Source organism: Pipistrellus hanaki (assembly GCF_964339955.1).
Source record: "Pipistrellus hanaki genome assembly, chromosome: 16".
NCBI classification, from domain to species: domain Eukaryota; kingdom Metazoa; phylum Chordata; class Mammalia; order Chiroptera; family Vespertilionidae; genus Pipistrellus; species Pipistrellus hanaki.
In genome coordinates this window covers 7,647,145-7,674,515 of record NC_140518.1, presented here as the reverse complement: position 1 = coordinate 7,674,515, position 27,371 = coordinate 7,647,145, and the positions used below count along the sequence as shown (strand labels likewise).

General features: G+C 44.4%; 1 protein-coding gene across 1 annotated transcript in view; it reads right to left on the bottom strand.

The window, feature by feature from the left end:
• Positions 1 to 3,835: 3,835 nt before the first annotated feature.
• Positions 3,836 to 27,371, bottom strand: part of IKZF3 (IKAROS family zinc finger 3) — a gene marked incomplete at its 5' end in the record, with an annotated part of 73,685 nt that continues 50,149 nt past the window's right edge. Inside the window, 2 exon segments of the mRNA XM_084863695.1 lie at positions 3,836 to 10,480; positions 21,081 to 21,197. Coding sequence (XP_084719821.1) covers positions 9,777 to 10,480; positions 21,081 to 21,197 — 821 coding nt within the window. The 3' untranslated portion in view covers positions 3,836 to 9,776.

Here is a 27,371-nt window from a genome sequence, read left to right as displayed (position 1 = left end):
TCCCTCTGGAGCTGCCGTCTGCACGCGGATGCTGCCCCTCGGAGGGATGGGGGGGGGGGGCACTGGGCCGTCGGGCAGGGTGGGGGGTGGAGTGCAGGCTCAGCAGAGGCACCCCCGTCTCTGCAAGGCCCGGCCGCGTCGCCAGGGGGCGCGCTTGGCGGGGCGGTGCCTGGCGCTCAGCGCCGTCGGTCCCTGTAGCGCCCCAGCAATGAGTTTACGGGTCGCGGAGCTAGGGCGTTAGCTCGTTCACTGCGGGTCTGTGGGCTGAATGGCAGCCCCCAGAGACCCGGAGGATGGAGGGAGGTCTGGGCGCCGCATCCTCGCCTCGTGGCGCGGCGTCGGTGGAGCGAACGCCGGGCAGAGCCTCGCGGGCGCGGCGGCTGGTCCTCGCCCTCCCAGCGGGTCCCGCGCCCCGGCCGCTCAGCCGCGCGGCTGCAGTGACACCCAGCGGCCGCGGCGGGAAGTGCAGGCGCCGTTCGCTCATCTCCCGGTGCCAGGTCGGTGCCCCTCGAGGTTCCCACTCGTGGTTACCGGCGGGCACCCCGGGGAGTGGAGGCGCGCTCTGCAGCCTGTCCCGCGGGGCCCCTCCCTCCCCCCTTCCCCCGCTTCCTCCCTGCAGCCGCCCGGGCGCCGGGAGATCCTGCAGGGCTGCAGTGCCCGGAAGGGCGGGGCGGGGCGCAGCGCGGCGCTGGGCTGTGACCTCGGGCGGTTTCACTTCTGGATCCCGCCCGCCCGGGGGTGATGGCGAGGACCGGGGTGGGGGCGCGGTGGGGGGGGGGTGCGCGGGCGGGCCGAGGTCCGGTGCTCGGGACCCCGGGTGCGGGTGGTTTTTACTCTTCGGTGTCCAGCACCTCACACCCCTCCCCGTCCGTTTTCCGTCTCCCATGGGTTCCCCTCCGCCGTCCCCGGCGGCGCTCCTCCGCAGCTGCACCGCCCCCGCGGGGGCGCCGACCCCCGGAGCGGCCCGGGCGGCGTGGGCGGCAGCGGGAGCGAGCTGTGAAGCCGCAGGCGGGGGGTTAGGCCGCGGGCTGCTGAGCGCCGAGCTGTTTCTCAGAAGTGCAGCCGCCCCTCCCCTCACACCCCCCAGCTCCCACCTCGCGCCGCACCGCACCCCTGCCCCCCTCGGCCCAGGCCCGGCCCCAGCTTTCCTCTCGCAGGCACCCAGCCTGGGAATCTGGGGTCTGGGTTCCCGCAGAATGAAGAAGAGGCCCCGAGAGAGGCCGGCGGCCGGGCGTGCAGACCCAGCCTCAGGGCCCCTCGTGAGCGCTGCCCACTGTGCCTCCCTGTCCCCTGCACGCCCGCCCGGGGGCCAGGACTGGGGGTTCCTAGACCCGTTAGAAAAGTGGCCACTTGGGCAACTGCGGGCCGCATCGCCCGAGCTCCAGCGCACCACCTGGGCAGGTGGAGAGCGGGAAGAGGGGACAGGCCTTGTCTGCTCTTCCTGCTTCTGGGGTTGGAGGGAAGGCCTGGCTGGAGACACGGGGTTGAGGCCAGACTGAGTCCCAGGTGGAAGCAACTTCAGAGATCTGACAAGGGAGTGAGGCGAGGGGCGGTGGGAAGGGGAGATCAGGGCCCAAGGAGGTAAAGCAAAGTGCCCAGGGTCCCCAGAGAGCCGCAGGGCTCGGACAGGAACCCAGGGGTCCAAACCACCCAGCCGGGACTGCACCAGGCAGCCGTTTGCTTTGTGGAGACTCCAGAGCGTTTCTGGAGTCAGGGACTGGCTGCCCCCCCACTCCCTCTCCCCCCCCCCTCCCTCTCCCCCCATCCTCCCTCTCCCCCCGCCCCCCAGGTCTAGGGAGGGCAGTTAGGGCTGTGAGAGGGAGGGCGAGGTGCTGAGAGTGTGATTCCAGTGGGGGTGGCACGGGGATTAAGCAGTGGAAGGGTGAGCCTGGGGGAGGGGGTGGCATCTGCCCCCCTAGTTCCCATCCACCAGCAGCCCCCGGCTGTGGTTTGTCTGACTCGGTCGCTCTTCTGGGCCAGGGGGCCGGCGGGCTGAGGTGAGGGAGGGCGGTGATGGGAAAAGACTGCTCTGGGGCTTCCTGCCCCCTCAGCCTAGGGAAGGGGGGCAGTGACATCACCCTCTAACCTCCATTCTTTCCACTGCAGCGCTCTTTCCTTGGTGCGTGCATGCTATTTTGGGGGGTGGGGGGGAGAAGGTCTGTTATTTGGGGGGAAGAGAGGCAGCTGCCTAGTTCACAGGTCAAGACAGGGTTAAAAACAAAACCACAGCACATTCAACACCCCGTGTCCTTCAGGGACTTTCCATGACACCTCCTTCCCCTCTCCCCCAGCCAGGGAGCACCTCCCCAGAGGGCCTCCCCACCCCAGGTGCAGCGGCTTTGGCTTTTATGCAAACAACTGTCTGACCCAGGAATGCTTTGCAGCCAGAACTTCTGTCCTGGGCCTCATGCACGCCTTCGCAGTCCCTCAGCCTTCCCGGCCTCCCAGAGCTCCCGCCTCCAGCTTCCTCAAACTCTGATGCTGGAGGCGGGAGGCAGGGAAGAAGGTCCTCATCCCTCTGGCCGCCCTCGGTGGCAGTTGCCTGCAGGTGGTTTGGGCACCACGGCCTGTGCGCATGGCCTGGTTGTGTTGAGTGGGGGTGGGGGTGGGGGTGGGGGGAGGATGCAGGTGTGGGGCGGCCTCCACTGCCAGGCCCACCACCCTCTAGGGTAGGGGTGTCGAACTCAGTCAGAGAAGGGGCCAAAATCTAAAATCCAGCCTAAATCGCGGGCCGAATGGTTTACTGAACAGTCATAAACTGACAATGTCATAAACTGACAGCGGAGTGCAGTGATGACAGCGCGGTGCGGGCCACATTGCAAGGCCTGGCGGGCTGGATTTGGCCCGCGGGCCTTGTGTTTGACACATGTGCTCTAAAGCATCACATTAGTTCCCAGGAATTAGGAAACTGTCCTTGAGCTGGAAACCCCTTCAGCCCCAACCCCAGCACCAGCTGTGGCCTCTCTCTGCTGCTCATTGGCAAAGGGGACCTGAGGGTCCCTGTCCCCCTTCTCCCATAGCACACCCCACCCCCCACCCCCAATTCTCTCCAAGGCTGAAAGCCAGCCTCCAAGAGGCCGTGTTGGAATGCGTGTGATGTTACATACAAAGATGGGCTGCAGGGCCAGGCCCCTCTCCCTGCCCTTGGTGGTGAGACTGGACGACCTGCCGCAGAGCCTCCGAACAGTCCGGTGGTGCTGAAGGGAGGGATCTGGTGCTGAAGGCAGAGCCGGCAAAGGCTGCCACCATCCTGGCGCCATGTTTGCTAATCCGGAATCTCCCGTCCCTTCCACAGAAGAAGGGGAAGGGAAGGTGTTTTGGATGAGGCTGAGCAGCCAGACCACCTCTCAGACTCTCTTCTGGCATTTTCTAAGAGACAACCAAAGACATCAAGACAGGGAGAACCCTGTGCTGGTCTCCGAGTTTCCCTCGCACCTCAGGTGGGGCCTCCGGGCGTCCACACACTATGGCTGAGTGTGGTTCAGCAACTGCAACCTGCGTTTCCCAACATGGATGCCCTGGAACCCCAGAGGTGAAGTCAGGAAGCATCCCTGCTCGGAGGGAGGGCAGCGTGGTGTCTTGAAATTAATTTGAAGACACTGTGCTCAGTGTATTGATCCTGCCAGGTCCAGGCCCCAAACTCCTTGGGCCCCCTGAGTGAACCAAGGACCAGTGGGACAGAACCTCACTACGGAGACAGGATACCAGGGCAGGCTCAGCAGGGCGTCTGAGATGCTTTATTTTGGCGATAGTTCAGTTCATCTTGGTCCTTGGACATTAAGCAATAGGCAGAGGGGCTAGATCAGGAAATACTCCCAGAGGCAGGATGGAAGCCTTCCCTTTTCTGACAGCAGCAGCTACGAATGACAGGCAAGCACAATGACTAATTTTAAACACACCGGTATTTTTTTTATTTTCAGTGTAAAAACCAAACACAATAAAGAAACTTTGAGCACTATCAGCAGGGCCGGTTTTGATGCGAGGATGCACTCAGGATGGCTGGGCGAGGTTAGCATTGCTACGTTTCTAAGCGCTTTGTGGAGATCAGGGCACCTCACCGAGCTCCGAGCGGTTGGACTCCTGGAAAAGCTCAAGAGAAGTCAAGAGGGAAGGTCACTGCTGGGCAAGGAGGGCGTTTCTGAGAAACCCGGAGGAGAATGCTAGGAGCACAGGCCATCACACCGCTCAGCAAGGTCTCCCTCCCTCGCTCCTGGTGGAAAGGCCGCTGAGCCCCAAACCACATTCCCTCCCTCCCCTGTCATTCTGCAGGCGGGGGTCATCCACAGACCACACGTGTGGTGGCTTTGGCAAGCAGAACTTAAAAATAAGCGATGGTTTTTCCAGCCGCTGAAATGATCCCTCACCAAAGCTTGCAGACTGAGAACCTGAGAACCACAGTCTGGGTGAAGGGATGTCTGCTTTTCAAATGACCTGCTAGTTCTTTGCAGCCCACATAATCTGGTTTCTGTGAACCCACAGAAGCAGGCCCACCGAAAAGGGCCTTGTCTGCTAACCTGGAGGAGTCCTTGTGTAAATGAGTCACAGGCAATGGGATCAGTCATGCTTAAGGCTGCCCCATTTTCCCGACATGTGAAAATATACTCTAGAAGCAAAGCTACACTTGCATTGAGAATATGAAATGGGCCCCACGGGGCATGGCACAGGCAGGGGAGAAGATGGTGGCATTACGGGACAGCCCTCCAGTCTTTCTGGAGGGGGTCATTGGGGAGATGGACAGCGAGGGCCACCTGCAGAAACTCTGAGTTGCCCGGGGAATTAATGGCTGGAGGCTCATAGGACAGTGAGGGAGCAGAGCTATTCTGCTTCCCTGGCTGCAATGCCATGAAGTACCCATAGCTCGTAGTTCACCCACTTTGGTTCACCATTATTTCTTACTCTTATGCCTTAAAACAACATGAAGGAAACTGTTAGAGACCAGTTGCCTCCATTGACAACTGAATTATTATGGTCCTAGAATACTTCCATGTCTTTACATCTAGATATGGTACAAATAGTGAAAAATTTGCAAGCATCCGACATAATCCCCCAGCCCCTTAAAAAAAAGTAACATTACCCTATACACAAAGTTACATAAAACCTCACATCATCTTTGGGAGGTAGATATCATTATAACCTTACATTTTTAAATCAAAATATTAACATTATGGTTTCAAATAACAACTCAATCTCAATGTAAGAGTCCATGATTATGACATTCAGAGGAAACTTGCATCCTGTTTCTTCCAAATACAAAGATTTGTTTACTGGTGGCATGTGGGTGCAGACTATATACAGCTTGGATAAACAGATGCACAGTCTTGTGTTAGGAGCTCACGCAAGTTTAAAGCCAACACGTCTCTTCCGAGTCCAAAGTGCTTAAAGGCAGCAGTCCCGGCTCACTGATCCTTCTCAGAACCGCTCAGTCCTTCAGCCTTAGAGAGCAGTCCTTCTCCTAGGGTGGCCCAGGGCTAGCCTTTGGTTTTTGGTCACAATTGTCTTCTTTATAGGTACTTAAATCCCCAATTATTCTGCTTTTCTGAACTCTGCCCACAGAGAGTCTCTGAACTATACTGTCTGAGCACAAAAATAGCTCCCAATTTTTAAAAAAGGATAGATATGTCTGTATCATAAACACAGAGGGAAAGAGGGGTGGGGAGGAAGAAGAGGATCAGGGGGGAATAAATGGTGACAGAGAGTTGACTTTGAGTGGTGAACAAACAATATACAGATGGTGCATTGGGGAATTATACACTTGAAATCTATATAATTTTATAATTAAACAATGTCATCCCTATATATTCAATAAAAATAAAAAGAGAGAACACTGTATTTCTTCTTCTGCACAGCCTGATACTATGTTCTAGAACAAAATCTTCATCTCTTCTTTTACTCTTGAGCTCACAAATCCTAATTTTGAGTCTTTGTGAAAGAGATCAGACATGTTTGAGGGCTTCAATCTTGAGTGTCCCTGAGTTTCCAAATCTCCATTAGAGATCAAGATACCTGTTCCCAGTGAGATAGGCTTGAAAAGTTAGAACTTTAGAAGATTTCACATTTGACATTTCCATTATGGTCTTATATATATATCTCCCTGCTTTTCCTCCTTAAAACATTTTAAACCTCACATTTAGCAAAGGAGAAAAATAATAGTGATATAGAGGTTATTTGGAAGAACTTTATGTTGATCTGAGTTTTGGTAATACAGTGTTTCAACCAAGTAAAATTTTGTGTTTTTAAAACTTTCTCTTTGCAAAAGAAATCCGAGGTCATTTTATATCTGGGCGTTAATGAAGGCAGACATCCTAACAAAATGTTAAGCATTAAAAGGTGAGAAGCTTTGTCACTGACAGAGTCAGAAATTGAGTCAGGACAGCTCAGAGGTAACCAAGCCTACGGTTAGCTAGCTTATCCGTACCAAGGCACGTATCTCTTTGGTGATGGTGGTGGAGGGCAATGGAGGAAACACTCCATTCAGTTCTCTGCTAGTAGGACATACCTAGGCCACACTTCAAATAATGAAAAAAATATCTGAGGAGGCAGTTCTTTTCCTTTTCTACCCGCACCCCAATCCTGTCATCTTAGCGTCAGGGAACTTCTCATGGGGCTGGTCATTTCTCCGATCGTGGCCTCCTCGGTATGTGGTGGGAGGCCTGCCTCATAAGAGGGCTGGTGGGAAATGAGCAGAGACCTACTCGGCTCCTGTCCAGAGGCGCTCTGGCTGAGAAGGTGAATGTGTGCCTGAGGCTGCTGCAGGACTTCCCTGTCCGACAGGGAAAGGTGAGAGTCTCTGAGTGTCTTGCTAAGATTCTCCTTCTCCTCTTCCACTGCACCCAGCAGAGGATGGTAGGGGCCATTAGTCAGTAGGTGTGCCCACAGAAGGCAGTATTACCTATGTGGTGGTGGTAACCATGACATACCACCTGGTTCAACTCTAAGATTTAAGAATGTGGAGCTTCCACATATAAATTATATCTGACTGGAAGTGCCCCCATCCAGGCTCAGAATGTTACAATGAAAGTGCAGCCGTTGGAAATCATTCAAAAAACCCATTAGTCACAGGGAAAATGAGAGTCAGAGACAAAAAGCGTCCCTCGGTGGATGGGTGGGCCTTAGTTTCACTACCTTGGGGTGCAAAAGTTGGTGTCTTCAGTGAAGACTTTGCCAATAATCTGGCAGAAATGCTTTCTTTCCTATTAATCCTTGCTTCCAGATTCTTTCTTTTGTCCTCTGAAGAGTCAACAGGATGTGTGGTATTTCAAGAATATAAGCAGCAATGAGTATAAGGAACCTGGCACAGCTTGGGAGGCTAGGATTATGGAAACACAGTGATATAGTGAAGACTACACACCAAAACACATCTAGTCTTTTAGCTGAAATCTCCAACATGTTGGGACTGTTGCCATGGAGGTTCACAAAATCTTTTTTCCTGAGACAGACGCCATGCTACAAAGAGCGGATAAGCCATTTGTGCAGTCAGAGGTGGAACATTTTAATTACATAAACGAGTCTGAGCCTAGTGCTTACACCCTTTAGGAATATCAAGGCAGACACACAAAACACAAATTCACCAGGAATTTGGGATTTTTGGCTCTGGTAGAAATGTTCATGAAGCTGACTCTTAATTTGTAAACAGGCTCCGTGAAGTTGTCCCTGGAAGCAGAATCTATTTTCCCTAACACAAGCTCTTTCAGAGGAAAAGATAAAAAAGGCCTTGGCAGGCAGCTGCAGGTGCCAGTTTGTGTGCACACTTTGGGGAAGATCAAAATACCTTCCTGTTTTTTGTTCCTCTCCACCATCCTCTTCACATTCACAACTCAGTGGTTAAAGGAAAAACTTAACAACACTACCATTTTCACATCAAAGATGTGTGGCACAGATATTCATATACAGATTCTTCTGCTTAATACTTAATGCTGCTTAAATGCTTACTTTTACAAACATTCGTGGGTATTTAATACCTCTACATTAAAAGCTTTGAAAAATAAGTGGTTAGGGCATAATCACATAAATTTAAAGTTGGAAGAGATCTTAGAGACTGTCTAAATCCCATTCTTATTCAACAGTTGAGACAACTTAGTTTTAAGAGTTTAAGTGATTTGCCTAAAGACCTACAGCTAATTAGGGGCAAATGTGAAATTAGCAAACAGATTCTGTGACCCCTATTGCAGTGTTAATTTTACATTAATAACAGAGCTTTTCCCTGATAGCATGCTTCTCTTAAGAGTAAAGATGACCAGAACCATCTGCAAAACTAAGATCAGACATTCAGGACTTTCGGTGGGATACAGTGGCTCCATTTAAAACGAGAAAACAACCAATCTGGCGAAGACCTGCCAGTGGATGCCCCCCCCCCCCCCCATGAAGCTCAGCTCTGATATAAAAGCACTCATGGTGTCTGTCCCTGAGTCCTCTCCTGTGGAGAGAGGGAGATGAGGTTATACTTTTCGGACTGTTTCTGTGTGTTTTTAGATTGTCGGGAAGTTTGCTTGGGTCTGTACACTATGCTCCCTGAAGGAGACAGAGCTTCAGGGAGGGGGTGGCATTGCTTTTTCTCCCCTGGTGCTGCTAAACCATTTTCCTCCTCAGAACCCAGCTCTATCCATCTTTTTTTTTTTTTTAATCCTCACCAGAGGATATTTTTTCCATTGATTTTTAGAGAGAGTAGAAACGAGAGAGGGGACAGGAGAGAGAGAGAGACATCAATGTGAGACACATTAATTGGTTGCTTTCCACACTCGCCCCTATTGGAGCTGGGAGTCGAACCTGCAACCCAGGTATGTGCCTTTGACCAGGAATTGAACCCAAGATCCTTTGATCCTTTGGCGTGTGGGCTGACCCTCTAACCACTGAGCAATACTGGCCAAGGCCCAGCTCTGCCCATTTTGATCACAGGAAATGGATGCCACAGCCCACAGTGGACAACTTCCTGGAGTTTCCATGGCAGTCTGTATTAAAAACCATCAGTTCTTCTGTGTAGAATTTCTCCTGTAGATGACTTCTTTAACCCAAAGCAGCTTTTAATTGGAGACGAGGGGTAAAGAGGAGAAGCAGATGTACGTATTATCAGATGACTTCGGGTTTTTTTTTTCCTTTGTTTTTTTTTCTTATGTGTTAAGAAAAGAATCTGATGTTCCAAGATGACTTCGGTTTTGTGTTTTTTTGCTTATGTGATAAGAAAAGGATCTAATGTTCCAAGACTGAGTCTTCAGCTATTGATAACAGTTATTTTATGGGTCGTCTTTTTCCTTACTATTAGACTCTAATTGGGATTGGGAGAGTGGATCCTAACTCTCCGCCTTTTGTTAAACGCAGAAGGACGAGACTTCCCATAAGGCCACTAGGCCAGCACTTCTTCCGTGTGGACCCGGGCTCATGGCCTCTGGGCGCTTCTGGCTGACATATCTCAGAAGGAGTGTTCCATGCAGCACTGTGGGGGGGACTCTTTCAACTGGCAACAAACTCCAAGGTATGCCTGTCCCATTGACGCAAAGCAAAGTGATCAAATACTTCTCTGGTTTTTAAATAGCATAAAATTCAAGTCCCTGATGGGCAAACAAAGGTTTCACAAAAGTAGTAACATCGGCATTATCTGCAAACAACTTCTGAATGGAGACAGGCTTCTCTTTGCCCACGTGAGCATGACCCTCTGACACTGAAAGTGGTACATAAAAGAGTCTGGAACTGAGTTTGTTTTGAGAGTGATTTGTTAGGTGGGGGTATCGGTTTTTAAAAACAACGTGGAATCCTTAGGCATGATCATCTTTGGGGCCAGATGTTCACTTCAACATGGCTCTGTGTTCTCCTCGGGCTATATGAGACGAAAACTCATACCGATCATGGCTTCGATACCCACACATGTTACACTCAAAAGGATCACGAAAGCCGTGGCAACCCATGTGAATGGTGAACATCACATAATCCAGAAAGAGGACTCGACAGTGGTCACAGCGATACACATCCATCATCTCCCCTTCTTTGTTGATCACTTTGATGGAGTCTCGTGGGCAGATGGGCGGGGGCTTGAGGAGCTCATAAGAGCGGGGTATCTCTTTCAGAAGTGGGATCCCATTGCGGGCCCGCGGAGGGACCAGGTGATTTTGCTGGTAGATGTGATTCTGGCGTTCTTCATGGTTGCTGTCAGTGTCTGTGGAGTCGTGGCCACTGTGATTGGGGGAGGGGCCTCTTTCGGAAGGCAGGCTCTTCTCTGGCAGGTGGATGTGCTTCTTGTCCAGGTCCTGGACGGCGCCATTCGGCATCTCGGCCCGGGTGAGGGCTATGGGGTACATGCTGCTGATAACCGGAACCATCTCCGAGGTGGGAGCGGGCGGCGTCTGGACCAAGGGGCGCAGGGCCTCGGCACCGAGATAGCTGATGGCATTATTGATGGCTTGGTCCATCATCCGGGTTTGTATGATCTCACTCTCTTTCTCGTACATGTAGCTGGGGTTATAGTTGACATCAAAGCAGTGGCGCTTCTCGCCTAGAACAAGTAAAGATAATGAGTTACAAAAAGAGAAACACAAAGGCAGAGCCATTATAAGATGGTTTTCCAGAGTCCTTGAAAAGAGGGAAAGGGCATGTCGCCTGCAGGCACACCCAGCCTGTGCAGAATGGCTCCACACGGTGCCGAAGTCTCAGGGGACAGTGGTTGACAGCACACGTTAGGGCAGTGCACATAAATTAGGTTAGCAGGCAAAGGGGGAGTCAGAGATGTCATTATGTTGAAACTACAATGTGAGTTGTTTCCACTGCTCTTGTCAGAGGGAAACTCTGGAGGAAACGAAGCGAGAGAACCGAGGACAAGGTTCAGTGGGGACTCCTTATGCAGGGCACGGGGGGCATCTGCACTTCTGCACATGAACTACTAAGACCAGTCAACCCCCCAACTTCTTTTTGCTTGTTATTTTTTTCTGGTGACACTAAGGGAGTGGGGGTGGGGGGGAGGTGGATGTATTGCCAAAAGCGGGGATGATCTATGGCTGGCCTGCAGCTTTTAAAATAGCTACCGGGGTAGAAATAATAGCACCAGAAACTCCCCACTCCCTGTACTTGCCACTCCCCAAACACACCAGTCACCAGGCAGACTGAGATGTCAGTAAAAGAGCTTCAAATGTAGAAAGTTTTAGAAAAGCTTTCTTGATGAAAGATCGTGATCTTTGTCCCTTTTATAAAGCGTGTGATTCTTTTGCTTAAAAAAAGGTATCACTGATACATATTTAGGACCCATCTCACACTTAACTGAAAAAAATTAGTGATCATTAGGACCTATCTCACACTTAACTGAAAAAATTATCTGTGGTCACCCTTTCCTATTTCTCATGTCAAACTGCTGAGAGATTTTGAAAACAGAGTGTAGCCACCTTTAGGGCGTGTGGGTGTTGTGTGTTAGAAAACCAAGGCGCTCTGGCCACAGGAAAGGCAGGAGCGGGCCTAGAGCGGTGGCAGATGTGCTCAGCGGTGAGTGGCTGGTCGAAGGGAGAGAAAGCGGGAAAGATGTGTCAAGAGCTGGAAGTGGGCCTAAAATGTGATGCTTTTGCATTCTGTAGACGGGCTCTGGCGAGATTTGCAGAACCATATCCTCTCTTCTGTAACATTTCCTGGGCATGCTGTGGTTCCAAATTTGTCACCACCAGACAGCAAAGGGTTCAACAATGAAAAAACAATATAAGAAAACAAAAGGATTGGAAGAACAAGTTCCTTTTCTTGAGGTCTTTCCAACCTATTAGGAGAGAAATAAGATCTGTATATATGGAACTGGAGAAAAACAAATGCTAAAAGTGGTGAAGGGGATGCACCCTGTGGAGCCCTTTGATTTTATTCTGAATGCCATGTTTGAAGCATTTAAGCAGGAGAGTAGTGTGTCTTCTGTGAAAAGAATGATAAGGCAAGGTGGTTTGGTACAAACCATTTACTTAAGTGTTAAGTGAATGCCAACATTTCAGGAATATTTGGGGGAGGGAAATCATTCTTGGAAAACCTAAGTTTTGAGATGAGTCTTGAGATGGGAGGATTGTGATTTTTTCAGAGAGGTAGATGGGACATCTTAATTGAGGAAGAAGCATGAATGAAGGTAGAAAAGTGGGCCTACAGCAGGGAAAACGGGAAGCCTGGGTATAGCTAAGATCAGATGTATAAAATAAAGTGTTTCTCAAGCTTCACTTATTCTCTCACATTTTGCAATATTCACACCCCAGGGTGGTGTGGTGGTTGACAGCATGAACGCTGGAGTCACATGGACTGGATTTGATGCTGGCTCATCAGTTACTAGTTGCATGACCTTGGGCAAGTTACTTAACCTCTTTGGCTCCAAGTCCTCTTGTACAATGGGGATAATAATCATATCTACCTCACAGACTCCCTGATAAGCTCTTAGAACAGTACCTGGCACATAGAAAACACTTGGTAAACACCAGGGTTTTTTGTTTTGTTTGAATTAGTTTAATTTCTTTCTTTTGTTAAAATCAATCTTTTTTTTTTTTTTTAAAGAAAATATGTCATTAACATATGGAAAACCAGAATCACTTGCCACAAAAAGAAGGTAACTATGAAAAATAAAGACGATGAAACTAGGAGTAATTGATTCTATTTTGATCAAACTCTACTGTGAGTACTTGAAACAAAGATCTACCCTGTCTTTGTTCAAAACAGAGATCACCAAGAGTGTTCAACGAGTAGCATCAAAATAAATTTCAGTCTTTCTTCTAGATATAATCAGGGAGATTGAAAGAGAACTAAAAAGAAAATAAATTTCTTGCCATGTGAATGAAGGTTTTTAAAAGGCACTTTGTATCCCACATTTTGGGAGATAGTGAAGAGAGATAACACATGGTGGGACCACATGATGGCCATTCTGAATGGTCAACCAGAAGGCTTGGATTTGAATAAACAGCAAACCACATCAAGCCCTTGAGCAAGGCAAGCTTGTGGCAGAAATGTTGTTTTCAGGCTATTAATGTAACAGCAATGTAAGATGAACCAAACAGAGAGAACTGAGCCAGAAAGACCGGCTAAAAGATTTAATGTAATCAAATGGATTTGTCCTGCATGCCCACTACCTTAACGCCAACCTGATAGATTCTAGACAAATACCTGAGAGAAAAAATATGCAAAGAAAAACATCCCGCCTTGGCAACTCAACAAAAAGCAACAGAAAAGCAGACCTTTGCTTTCTTATTTTCAGCTTCCAGATCAGATGTATCTTTGATCAAGGCTGTTTGGAAGAATGAGACTAGTAACAGGAAAGCCAGCTAAGGTCACAACTGTTCATTCTCCAGAGAGTAACAGAGAACTGATGAACTTTGGTTTCTTGGCTTTTTCAAGGTTATTGATGATTTTCCAGTGTGGCTAGCTCACTCAACTCCCCATACCAGGGGTCCCTGAGAATCTTTTTATCTTTCCTCCCAGCAGAGAGGATCCATAAAGTTTCTAGGGTGGGGCAGGTACAACCCAAACTCTGTTTTTATCCTTTACTTCATTAGGCCTACAACTTCACAACCTACACCACCTGCAGCACATGTCAGAGAACAGCTGAGTGCTAAAGTTGTAAGAGGCAAAACATTAAGAGGAAAATGAACCCCTGGATGAGTGGAAATAGGTGACTGAGCTCTGCGGTTAACGCACACATTGTTCATTATGAAGAGGATGGGAGAGCCTCAGATCTTCACGTGCATGCACCATGCAATCATCAGATCCCCTCATCTCTGGGTTACGGTAACTTGAGTTGTGCAGATGATTATCAGTCACCTGTAGACTCGATGACTCAATGTGTATGAAACTCAGAAGGGGTAAGCTACAGTAATTGAAAAGCCAATAGCTCACGTTTCTTTAGTAACACACTCATAAAAAGGGTTGGTCAAACCACAACAATATAACTGCTCCCAACCTGCACGGAGCCTCTAGTCTAGCTTCTAGTCAAAATCATACCACACCTTCGAATGACTAATGATACCAGCTTCAGGCTGAATTAGAGGTTTTGCTTCCAATGAAAATACAAATGGCAACAGCAAGTCATAAGTTTAGAAACCAAGACTGCTTAGTAGGGCCATTCCTTACCTGTGATTCTTTTTAAAAAATATATATATATTTTTATTGATTTCAGAGAGGAAAGGAGGAGAGAGAGATGGAAACATCAATAATGAGAATCATTGATCAGTTGCCTCCTGCACACCCTCTAATGGGAATTAAGCCTGCCCTTGAACAGAACTGAATCTAGAACTCTTCAGTCTACAGGCCGATGCTCTATCCACTGAGCCAAAACAGCTAGGACATGTAATTCTTTTTTTTCTTTTTTTCTTTTTAATATTTAAAAAAATATATTTTATTGATTTTTTACAGAAAGGAAGGGAGAGGGCTAGAGAGTTAGAAACATCAACCAGCTGCCTCCTGCACACCTCCTACTGGGGATGTGCCTGCAATTAAGGAACGTGCCCTTGACCGGAATCGAATCTGGGACCTCTTGGTCCGCAGGACGACACTCCATCCACTGAGCCAAACCAGCCAGGGTGGGCCTGCAATTCTTTTTAAAGGTGTTGGTCCCTAATATTTAGGCTTTGGTAACACTACTAAGCAACCACCTGCCCTGAATTGCTGAAATGTGGCCAGGGCACATGGTTGTTGGTTTCTAAGTGCCAACTTCAAAGAACAGAATCACAGCCTAAAGCTAGAAGGAACCCTCACTGAGCATGTGGATTCCATCCTCTGTCTTTGGAGTCAAGGGACAAGACCCCCACCCTAATCTGTTTACTTCCAGTCTTTATAATTCACAGTACCCAATACTGTGCCTTATATGTAATACTAGTAAGAATAGCTACTATTTATTGAGCCTCTACAATAGGGGTGTCGAACTCAATCAGAGAAGGGGCCAAAATCTAAAATCCAGCCTAAATCGCGGGCCGAATGGTTTACTGAACAGTCATAAACTGACAATGTCATAAACTGACAGCGGAGTGCAGTGATGACAGCGCGGTGCGGGCCACATTGCAAGGCCTGGCGGGCTGGATTTGGCCCGCGAGCCTTGTGTTTGACACATGTGCTCTACAATATACCCAGTGCTGTCCTAGGTACTTGGCATATTGCTTCATTTTACCTGAGATGAATTATCATCTCTTAGACAGATGAAGAGCCTAAAGTGCAATCAGGTTGATTAACTTGTGGAGGTTGCTCAGTTGGTAAATGGAGAACCAAGATGCAACCCCAATATGTGTTTCAGCGTTACTGCTGTTTCCTGGTAACTACCTTGCCCAAGGTGGCACAATCCCAGCACTGGCAGTGACTTTAGGGAAAAGCTACTGTGCTTTGTTCCCTAAGGACCAGCACCATGCATTCAAGATATCTATGAGGCAGAATTGTGATGTCCGCAAGGTGTTCAATGAAGTATCTGGCATGTGTAAGAACTAAATAAATGATAGATCTATCATCATCATCATCATCATCATCATCATCATATCATTTTAGGAGCTTTGAGGAATACACACATAATTGCAATCCATAGGAGATGCAGCATTTACACAGTTTCTTACAAATCAATATTCTTAATACTATGTGGTGAAACCAAGTATAGAGTAGCCAAGAGAGTGAAGACAGACCACTTCTCAAACATGCCACACATAACATGACACAAATATCAATCTATTCTTTTCTTTAAATTTTTCTTGTGCCCTGTTCAGTTTGGCTCAGTGGATAGAGCTTCGGCCTGCGGACTCAAGGGTCCCAGGTTTGATTCTGGCCAAGGGCCTGTACCTTGGTTGCGGGGACATACCCAGTGGGGAGAGTGCGGGAGGCAGCTGATTGATGTTTCTCTCATTGATGTTTCTAACTCTCTATCCCTCTCCCTTCCTCTCAGTAAAAAATCAATAAAATATATTAAATTTTTTTTTCTTGTAATGGAAGCTGGTGATAGTGATGGTAGTGGAGACAGACATATATATAACAAAAAGCAACCTGTTAACTGTGCCTTGAGTGCAGAGGGAGAGAGCTGAGAGAGAGCTCAGGAGGGCAGAGGAATGTAGACCATGTGTACCTTTAAGGGCAGATGTGAGGGTGGGCACTTCAGACAGAGCATGGGGAGAACATTACATGGAAGTAGAAAAGTATAGAAGTGTGAGTGCATTGTGGCTGGATGAAGGGAGTAGTTGGCTGAAGGAATAATATTAGAAAAGGTAAATTGGAGACAAAGTGTGGAAGATTCAGACTGCCTGCACTGTTTGAATTTTATTCCAATGGGGAGCCATTGAAAGGTTTTTTTTTTTTTTTTGTCTTGTTTTGGTTTTGCAGAGGAGGAAATGATTTGGACATTATAAAAATAACACAATTCCAATATCACCATCATCATGATGGGTAATGTGAAATAATCAGATTTGCTTTGTTTTAAGTTTCTTCAAGTCACTTGAATGTATTGCTGTGACCTTCATATAATTTTCCATGTGAATTATCACTTACTGGAAGCATATATTAAAAAAAAAAAGAAGAAGAAGAAGAAAAAGAAAAAGGTAGGTAAGTAGGGAAAATGGAATATCTGATGATGATTATGGCTCTAATCTCAATCTAAATAAGACTAAAGTGACTAACAGGAGGAGGGAAGCAGAGGGGAGCCACAGAATAAGAAGCAGGAAGGAGAGAGAACAGAGAGAGCTGTGGGGGCGGCAGTAAGGAAAACTGAGCTGTAGACCACATGTTTTTTTTGATGCTGTAGAAGCCTTGTTCTCTGTGAAGGGCTACTTGGATGCTGTCTGTCCTGACGGAATCACCAGCAGGAGATAACTTCTTTTCTCAAGAAAACACACCATGGCGGAGGATGAAGAGGGTAAAGGGCCACATATGTGGTGATGGAAGGAGAGCAGACTTTGGGTGGTGAAATAGAAATGATGTATCACAGAACTATAAACTTGGAACGCATATAATGCATTAACCAACGTCACCCCAATACATTTAACTTAATAATAAAAAATGAAAACACACCTTGAAGCAGAATGACTGCCCTTTTTCAGAGCTTTTCTTCCACGAGCTTCAGTGTCTAAAGCCATCCCTGTCCACAGACCCCGTGTCCCACACATGACATGCACTGCTCTGGGTGCTCCTCAGACTGCAATACTTTCAAGCTCTAGGTTCCGGCCCTGCTCTGTCACCTACTAGCCCTGTCTCTTATCTCTCTGACCCCTTTCCCTCCTTGGTAAAAGAACTTCACTGGGTGGTTTCTAATACCTCTTCAAGATCTAAAATGTTATGACTTTTTAATACATATAGGAGCATGGATTCCAGCCTTTTGGGAAAGGGTGGGAGAAGTTACTTCGTGCTTTTAGAGACAGGTATTAAAACTGCTCCTGTCACTCTGTTAACCAAAGCGGACAATTTTTCTTTAGTTACTTCACAGGGAGAATTGATGGTGTTTGTTGAAGTGTCAAAACCTCACTCATGTTTACTGCAGGTGAGTGAGATCTTTTTCATGTTCATTTAGACATGAAAACTTCCTTTAATAAAGTAATGCATAAAATAAAATAAGAAGATGCTATGGTCTGAATACCACATCTGTTTTTGGAAAAAGAATGAAAATCAGAAAAAGCAATATGCAGAAATGTCATCATTTCCCTCCTCCCCCCGGGAAAGAAATCTGGCCTCTATTTTGAGCCAAGTATTTGAAGATGGTCTAGTTAGAAGTATAGTCCAACAAGTTTATAATAGGAGAAAAAGATTTAGAGAAAGGACAACCCCTAAAAGGGTTGGGCACTGAAAGTAAAGTCTTCTTGACTTTTGAAAAGAACTAAGAATAATTATTTTGACGATGGAAGACACTGATTTCTAATGAATGCATGTCAATTTATTTCCCGTTTTAGAGATAGTGATATAAAATTTATTGCATTATTACGGAAAAATGATTTTAGTTTTCTCCTATTTGGGCAATGTAATTGCACTCTTACTCTTCAATAGAGTCGTGTTTTTTGTATTGTTTTGTTTTTTGTGTGTGTGTTTCTAAATGCATTTAAACTTAATCCAATAGGTTCCTCTTCCTCAGTTCAATTTTAATGGATGAGAAATGTTACCTCTGGTAATTATCTCTAGCCTGCTGGGAAAGTATCAGGCTGACCTGATTATATAATTTCACCCTTATCCTCATAGTTCAAGAGGGCAGGGAAGCCAAGGTATGTCAGTGCTGTGCAACTGTCAGCAAGGATTAAAGGGAGTGACTCATTCTTCCTTCACACTTTACCCACTGCCATTTCCCTGGCAGCTGATCTTTTCAGAAAATGGAGAGGAAATATAGGAGAGAGAAGAGAGGAGAGAAGAGGGGAGGAGGGAAACTTTAGCCCCATATATTTTACATCACTTGATATTACACTGTCATAATGTTCCTTTTCCTGCCGCCCTTGATATTTTCTATCAAAAGGATTGATTCAGTTAAATGACTAAAAAGGTTATAAAAATATCTCCAAAAGATTCAGGATATAAGCTAATGCTAGAAGATTAGAATAATATTTAGGAACAAGAATATCACATGTGGGGCAGGAGCTTTATAACCATCTCATGGTGAAATGAATGGACAAAAAAGTGAATTAACAAGCAGTGATTCCTAAGTCAAATATATGACTGTTGAGCTAACACAGCTGTTTTATAGAATATCAGATTCATCTTATTAAAAATACTCCTAAAATATATAATATAGTTCCTAACATAAACACCATACCTATACAACCTTGAGAAAAGAGTTATCTAAAGTCATTCATAAGGGCTTGATAAACACAAAGGGTATTCATAATTGCTACCTTTTCTAACTCATCTCACAGACCTGTAGAATGATAGAGCTGGGAGGGGCCTTTCTGATCACTTCATCACCTGTTCGGTCTCCTCATTTCACAGATGAGTAAACAGGCCCAGAAAGGTTACGTGATTTGTCTCAACACACAGTTAAGAAATGACTGAGCTAGAATCAGAACCTGGGTCTTTTGGCTTCTAATCCAGGGTTCTTCCTACTGCACTATACCACAATTTACCAAAAAAACTTCCCCCAGTTATTTGGGGACCCTGAAGCTCTGCAGTTATTACACCTCAGTGCAAATCAAGAGCGAACTCTACGGGGTTTCCTGATTCCCCAAAGAGAGAATGTGATGGGTTCAGAAGATGAAAGAAATCAAGCTACAAGATCAGCATCTCTCATGGGTCTGGAAATGGAGGCATGGAAATCCTCTGGTCACAAGGGTAACAAACAAATGGAACACCAATCCCTGATGCAATGAGTGAAATGGCATGGACCTGGACATATGAAACGTGGGTCTCTGTTGGTTTGTTTGTGTTAATCCTCACCCAAGATATTTTTCAATTGATTTCAAGAGAGAGTGGAAATGAGGGGGAGAGAGAAACATCTATGTGAGAGAGACACATCGATTGGTTGTCTCCCACACATGCCCCAACCAGGGGTAGGGTTTGAAACTACAACCAAAGTACATGCCTTGACTGAAATTGAACCAGTGACTCTTCAATCCGAGGGCTGATGCTCTAGCCACTGAGCAAAACTGACCAGGGTGAAACATGTGTTTTTAATCCATGAAAATACCAAAGCAACTTTTATTATATTAGGTAGGACTGCAGCTCAACAATAGGTGTAAAGTAGTTATAAGAACTAGGTACCTTCTTTCATATTTTAGTTCTCTTAGACCAAAATGTATTGATCATAACTGAATTTAAATTAAGGCACTTTACATTTTTTTCTTGCCCATTTCCCCCCATGAACCTCCCCACATCAGCTAGAGTCAAAACTTTCCCCAAATTAAATTATGCTCATGTTACAGCATAACAATCAAAGCTTTTTTTCTGTACTACAGTCAGAACTTCTTCAAAGCTCAAGAGAGATATGAGCAATGTCTTAAAATAATATCTTGGCATCACAGTTGGTCCACTGTGCCATATGAAAGTCACTACATACCTCCTGACTTCTTTCAGCAAAGAGAGGGAAGATGGTAAGGAGGAAGAGGGTCTCTCTGAGCTAAAATGCAACAACTATAGTCTGACAAGATTTATTCTTAAAGTGACTAAAAGGGTATAAATACTTTTCAGCTAAACAAAATAAGTGAGCATAAATATCAATGGGTTTTTTTCATTACATCTTTATAATTCACATAAAATGTCAGCCTATAAGAAATTATCTAGACCAGAATAAATTAACCAGATTTAAAAAACAGATAGGCACTTAATATCTGTAAAAGCTATTGAAAAGAATAAACACAAAAGGACTGTAATAAGAAATCAATAGCAACAGCAGCTTTGGGAAAATAGACTGACAGATTTCTAAAATATCACTGGCGTTGAGGGAGGTCTATTTTCATGTGATAACTATTTTTGTTCAATAGCACTTTCAATTTATAGCAAAACTGATACATTTAATTCAGCTGCCTGCTTCACAAATATAAATCTATTTTAAATATCATGGTCATGTTTATGTAAGCCTCTGGGAGAGTTCAGCAAAATATCTCTGCCCTTCAGCAGTCCTAATACTTTAATGGACATAATTATTTCTTAGTCATCTTCTTAAGTTGTATTTTTTGACAATGTGAAAACCAATGGCATAAAAATTAACTCCAGTAAGATAAATGACTAAGTTAAATCTTATTATTTAAATCTATGTTTTCCCAAACTCTTTCTCTTAAAGCCAATTATGAATCAAATTCAAGAAAATATGACAATACATTTTAGAGCATGAAAAAAAGTTTGAGCATGATAACGGAACCAACTTGTAAAATATAATTACAAAAGATTACAAAAATGTTATCTTGAACATCTTACTTGCACAAACTCATGCAACATATGTCATTCAGAATAAAGAGGAAGGAACAGCATTTTAAACACCCACTCCATTTAGGAAATTGGATACCAAATACTCCCATCTTCAGTTGTGAAGATTCTTTAGTTAAGATATTTTATTCTATTTGCTCTAGTTCTCAAAATGAATCACAAAGAATAAACGCGAACAATGGAAAAACAATAACCTTATTTTAACTGAAATTAAGTTAGGAAGGGCCAGTGTAAGAAGCATCCTATGATATCTTATTCAAACTATCTGCTAACAACAGCAGGAAAAGGGGTTGCATTCTTACCAATGAATTTCTGAGGCATTGAGCTTTTTCGTTTTGCCACATTGCTTGCTAATCTGTCCAGAACCAGAGCTCTTTCACTTCCCATCTCTGCCTTGATGTGTCTTGCCTCCGTACTTGCTGGTTTGGGAAAATGTAAAAAGAAGAGGGGGAAAAAAATTGGTAAATGGGGAAGAAGAACAAATAAACTGGAAGAAAAAATGTCAGATATCTGGTACATAATCTTTTGTTACCGGTTATTACTGCTCAGATTCTTGACTGGGGGACCTGCTGTGGTCAGGGAAGACAGCAACAGGGCGCATTCAAATCTCGCAGTCCTTATGCTGAGATGGAAAAGCCCAGCCCATCCCCAAACAGCACCTTCATTAGCAAGAGGAAGTATTAAATAAACAGAATGTACGTGGTTGCAAAAAGATAGAGAGATCTTGTAACCTCCGATCAGCCTTCTTTCTGATTCTGAGTAACTGCATGTGACACCTGCAGACTGGTATAATTCTTCTTAACAACTTTGGGAGGAAAAAGTGGTGCCCCAGATTTACTGCTCTGTTTATGTTAATAGCACTTTTGAAAATAGATACTCTTACCCAGACAGCAAGAAATCTACTCAGTGATTTGTGTATTGAAATTCTGAGTGTTTTTTTCTTTCTTTTCTCTACCCCCCCCCCCCCCCCCCCCCCGCCCCCAGCATGCTTCTTTCAGTTCCTATCTTTTAAATTCTATTTCTCTGGGCTCTGCATTATCTGTTTCATATGCTCTTCACATTAAAAAATGGTCTCAGTTAAAATTTCCCTGAGCAACACTTCTGTCTTGAAATTAAAGAGCAATTTGTATAATGCGTCTTTATTACATTTCTAATGAAAAATGTGAGTAAAAATTGCCTAAGAAAGTGATCTAATTGTTAATCCACAAACAGGCCTTCCAGTGGTGTAGGCCTGTGGTTCCCAGATGTGCCGCTGGTTAAGAGCATGGAAGACACACCTATGCCCGGGCCCCACTTTCAGATCAATTAGATCAGGATCTCTGGTGTAAGGGCCTAGGCAACAGATTTGTGAAGGTCTCCAAATTATTTTGAAATGCAGCCAGAACTGAGAACCACCAGAAGAATATCTAGTCCACTGACCAGTTAGTGGGACCAAAGAAGGATAGTTTACCCTTATACAGCAGGCAGTCCCCTAGAAGAGTTCATGCTTAAAATTCAGAGCTACAAGTTGCTCTAAATACAGGGCTTTCAACTTTAACACATGATGCTAACCCAAGCTAGAGACCAGAACACTTTTTTTGTAAAGGGCCAGATAGAAATATTTTAAACTTTAATGGGACATATATTGTCTGTGTTCCATAGTCTTTGTGGTTTTTTTAACTCAACCCACTGCCCTTTAAAAATGTAAAAACCTCAACACAAGGGCTGCTGGCTACTTTGGTCTGAAGGTCACGGTCGCTCACTCCTGCCCTAAGCAAATACATTGTGATACCACAAACATTTCTCTCTGTTTCATTGTAAGCATTTCAGGAGCTCCTGATGAAAATGAAGGATCCATACATTTCTAATGTCTTTAAGGAAAAAGGAATTGGTTTTAGTTACATGATGAGAGTAAAAAGCAAGTGATGATTGCAGAATAGATCCATCTCCCCGCCCTCCCTCCTCTCCCCCCCCCTCCCCCAGTTATATACATAGACTTAGGAATTGACAGTGCTTGTTCTGAAGTTGAGGAGTTTGTTGTGTGAAGAGTTTTTAATATATGGAAATAATGTCACCAATTCTATGATCTCTCAGTGCCCCAAATGGACATGCCCAGAGAGAACACTGGCCACCTCTGCAGGAAATGAGACAAAGAAAGGCTTCCAGGGCAAGACTATCAAGCATGGTCAGGGCAAAAGAATGAAAACTAAAAGTGAAAAAGAGAAGTCAAAGTATTAGTTTTTATTTTTTTATTGGCATGTTTTTGATTATTTTTAATAAACAAAACACTACACCAATCATTACACAATAATTGTAATAAACTCGGGGTTTTAAAAAATCAGAAATAAAATCAAATCTGGCTCTAGAAATGATTAAGATGATAATCATCGTCATACTATACTTTGTGAGTTTCTTATAAAAAATAATTCTAGGTTCTAAAGAAATACCACCCTCCGGTTTAATCTATTAACAATACTGTTTGTGTAATGTAAGGTCAGAGTAAGAGGCTTGCAGCTTTGGGGCTAGTGGTGCAGTACTGCAGCTCTGACTGACAGCCACTGTAAACAACTGGCACTTCAGTGACAGGACCCTGCTACTGAGTGAAGTGTATCAAATTCTGTCCAGCACAGGAATAAGTTGAAATGACCAAACAGGAAACCATTATATATATATGATTTCCTTTCACACAAACCACCACCAGATGTGGTAGGACCCGGCTCCCCAGAGCAGAGAGATGAAAGACAAAGGCCTGGGATTTGAAAGAAGCTCCTAAGGCTGTTAGAAGGAGGCTTTTCCTCAGAAGCACCGAGAGGCAGTTTGTGCTTTGACTGGAACATTCTTTCTGATTTGAGCACCTTTGAGAGGATTAAATCCCCACACCCTGTATTTATTATAAACAAGATTTAAAGTGAAATCAGAATGAAGAACGGTACTTTGGGAATTTTTACCTTTATCCCCATTTGCCACTATTCTTATTAGTCTCTTCAGTCACTACTCGAATGGCCCTGTCATGACCCAGAGGCATGGCCGTTCAGTCCCAGGACTTTCCCCAGGCATTCTGCTGCCAGTCTAGTTTTCTCTCTTATCTCTCAGTAGCCACTGTCTACATTTTGCAAAAGTCACTATCAGTTACCACAGCAGTTGTCTGAGGACACGTACTCAATATCCTCTATATATTTGGGAGGATGCCGAAGTGGGGATACATTGACCTAAATAATGTAATTAGGGCATGTCACTAAATGGCAACCCTCCGAGATAACATCACCTTTTTATCCCTGGTTACTCACCAAGCTTGTCTTAACAGTTATTTCTAGATAAATTTTACCCCATAAATCAGTGACCAAATGAGTCACATTTAAAACACAAAATTCTGGAGGTTATGGATAGACAGATAATTTGAGGCATAGGTGGAGACTTTCCCGTTTCCATACTTCTGGTTAGATTGAAAGAAATCCTCTGAAACTAAACCAGAGGGCTTCATCCACCCACACCCTCACTCAAAATACCATCTCCATGAGTCCAACTCTCACTGTATGTGTGAATACACTCTAAAGATTACGTTAATCTTTATTGAGTTAACTACTTTCTAATTGGCAAGTTAGGCAAAGGCTAACCTTTCAATCGAATACACTGCACTCTCATTTTCTTTCCCATACTGCCTTGCCATTCTTGGCCAGCTGCTGTGCAACACCACTAAGTGAGTGCCTTTTAAAACACAAAGAAATGCTTTGGATTTGGACAATATTTTGTGTATTACAAAGAGTTTAGTTAATACACAAAAAAGAAAGAAAAAGGAGACTATTGGCTTTTGGTCTTCTGCTTCAACTTTAAGACCCAACTGTCTACTTATACAAACAGTCTAGACTTGTTATCTTGCTGCATCATGTCTCAGAAATGTAAGTGGAGGGAAACGGGTTTGGCAAGATAGTAAGGGAACAAGATAATGGGCTTAAATGATGAAAAAGGAAATCCGTTCCTGGGTGGTGTTTGGCAGTTTAATGTTGCAAAGGTAGGTGTGGGGATATGGGATTGTGGCAAGGAACTACTTGCACACTTGGCTCATGAGAGAGCACAGGAGAAGAACTGTAATTCTGGGTCAATTCCCCTTTATGTCACTTGTCTAGTATATAGTAAATACACAATTTTCATTAGAAAAATGATTTTAAAAACATGCTGAAAACAATAAATAATGAAATGAATATGAAGTCTTTTTTATATATATATATTTTATTGATTTTTTACAGAGAGGAAGAGAGAGGGATAGAGAGTTAGAAACATCGATGAGAGATGAACATCGATCGGCTGCCTCTTGCACGCCCCGCAACCAAGGTACATGCCCTTGACCGGAATCGAACCTGGGACCTTTCAGTCCGCAGACCGACGCTCTACCACTGAGCCAAACCAGTTTCGGTGAATATGAAGTCTTAATTACAGAATAGATTACTACTTTTATTTCTGTGCAAGTCTGAAATAGTTTGTCTGGTTTTTGCTAACTGTTCCCATGATGCCATTTCTCTCTGAGAGTGACTGCAGATTTAAGTATGTAATTTGTTGTACTTTTGTTTTTGTTCAAAATCCTTCATTATATCTTGAAGTGTTAAATAGAGCTCAAGTAATAGGCATGCTTTCTGCCTCTTCTATGGTGTCAGTAGCTAATGGAGAGTGGAACAAAGGGGTGTTATTGTGCAATCAGAATTGTCTAACAAGAGATTGCTATCAAAGACCAAGGCAGGTTCTACGATAACAAAAATGTTACATAAAATTACTGCCATTTTTAACAAGCAGAATGAATATTACCTGTAAGATAGTATCAATTAATATATATATATATATATATATATATATATATATATATATATATTATTGACTTTTCACAGAGAGGAAGGGAGAGGGACAGACAGAAACATCGATGAGAGAGAAACATCAATCAGCTGCATCCTGCATACTCTCCACTGGGGATGTGCCCGCAACCAAGGTACATGCCCTTGACCGGAATTGAACCTGGGACCTTTGAGTCCACAGGCCGATGCTCTATCCACTCACTGAGTCAAACTGGTTAGAATAGATAGTATCAATTTTTAAAAATGTATTTTTATTGATTCAGAGATGAAAGGACGGAGAGAGAGATACATCAATGATGAGAGAGAATCTTTGGCTGCCTCCTGCACACCCCACTGGGGATCGGGCCCGCAATCCGGGCATGTGTCCTCACCAGAATTGAACCATGATCTCCTGGTTCATAGGTTGATGCTCAACACTGACCCATGCCAGCCAGGCAATAGTATCAATTTTTAAGCAAAATAATCAGTTAGAAAAATAGACTTTTAAAACGTTTTAAAATTTTTCTTTGGTCTGTTACTTGACAAGTTTATTCATAAACTCTCATGCTTCTATTAGCACAAGTGAAAGAATGAAAATAAAGATAAAAGGTTTTGACTACTAGATTCTAAAATAAATATAATTATCTAATTGCTTTAAAAAATCTTCTATGTTCTGGTCCAAGAATGCATAATTTGTGTGAAATGAGGCTCAATGAATCTCTATATAAACTGTTAGTCCCTATCTGGAATAAGGATCAAACTAATGAGAAAATGAAATCTGTGGGCTTCCCTGTTCATTCTTCTTTTCATATATACTGCATTAAGACAGCAGAATCGGAGTATCTTGATCATGTCACTTGTGACATCTGGTGAAGAAATGTGCATTTAAGTACAATATCACACATATCTCTATAAGACCTCTGTATTATGTCAGTAAATCAAGTGCCCATTCCCTTGTTGGATTTTCTTTACAAATAGCTCTGGCACTGAGCCTGACACATAGAGAATACAACAAATGCTACCTGAATATGAGAAAAATGATCAGTAAGATCAGAAGTCCTGTTGTTCAATGCGGCTTTCTTTTGCAGACTAGACTGCAGGCCAAAGCCTTTTTATCGCTCTGCTTCCATAAGGGTCTGCTTCCTGATGGGGCAGGCTGATGCTAAGGCTTGGCTCTCACACTAGGCATTTCAATTTACAACAAGCACTTGATGAGTAAGTGCTGCATCCACAGTAGCTATGGAGCATCATCACATTAAAAGCTAGGAATGGCTGGCACCGGTTTGGCTCAGTGGATAGAGCGTCGGCCTGCGGACTGAAAGGTCCCGGGTTCGATTCCGGTCAAGGGCATGTACCTTGGTTGCGGGCACATCCTCAGTAGGGGGTGTGCAAGAGGCAGCTGATCGATGATTCTCTCTCATCGATGTTTCTAACTCTCTATCCCTCTCTCTTCCTCTCTGTGAAAAATCAATAAAATATCTTTATTAAAAAAATAAAAATAAAAATAAAAGCTAGGAATGAAGAGGTAAGGTATACTATTGGTAATACTCTAATCATCAGGCTCAGAATGGAACACTATGTCAACACTGGGATTCCCAATTTTAAGAAGGAAACCATATAGAAAGCAGTGGCAATCATTAAAGTATTGGCTTGTGTTGGATTAAATTAAATTTAATCCAACACAAGCCAATACTTTGATTGCCACTGCTTTCTATATGGTTTTCCTTCTTAAAATTTTTGGACTTCAGGAAAAATCATGGGAACTATTTGAACTAGAAGAGAGAATAATATATT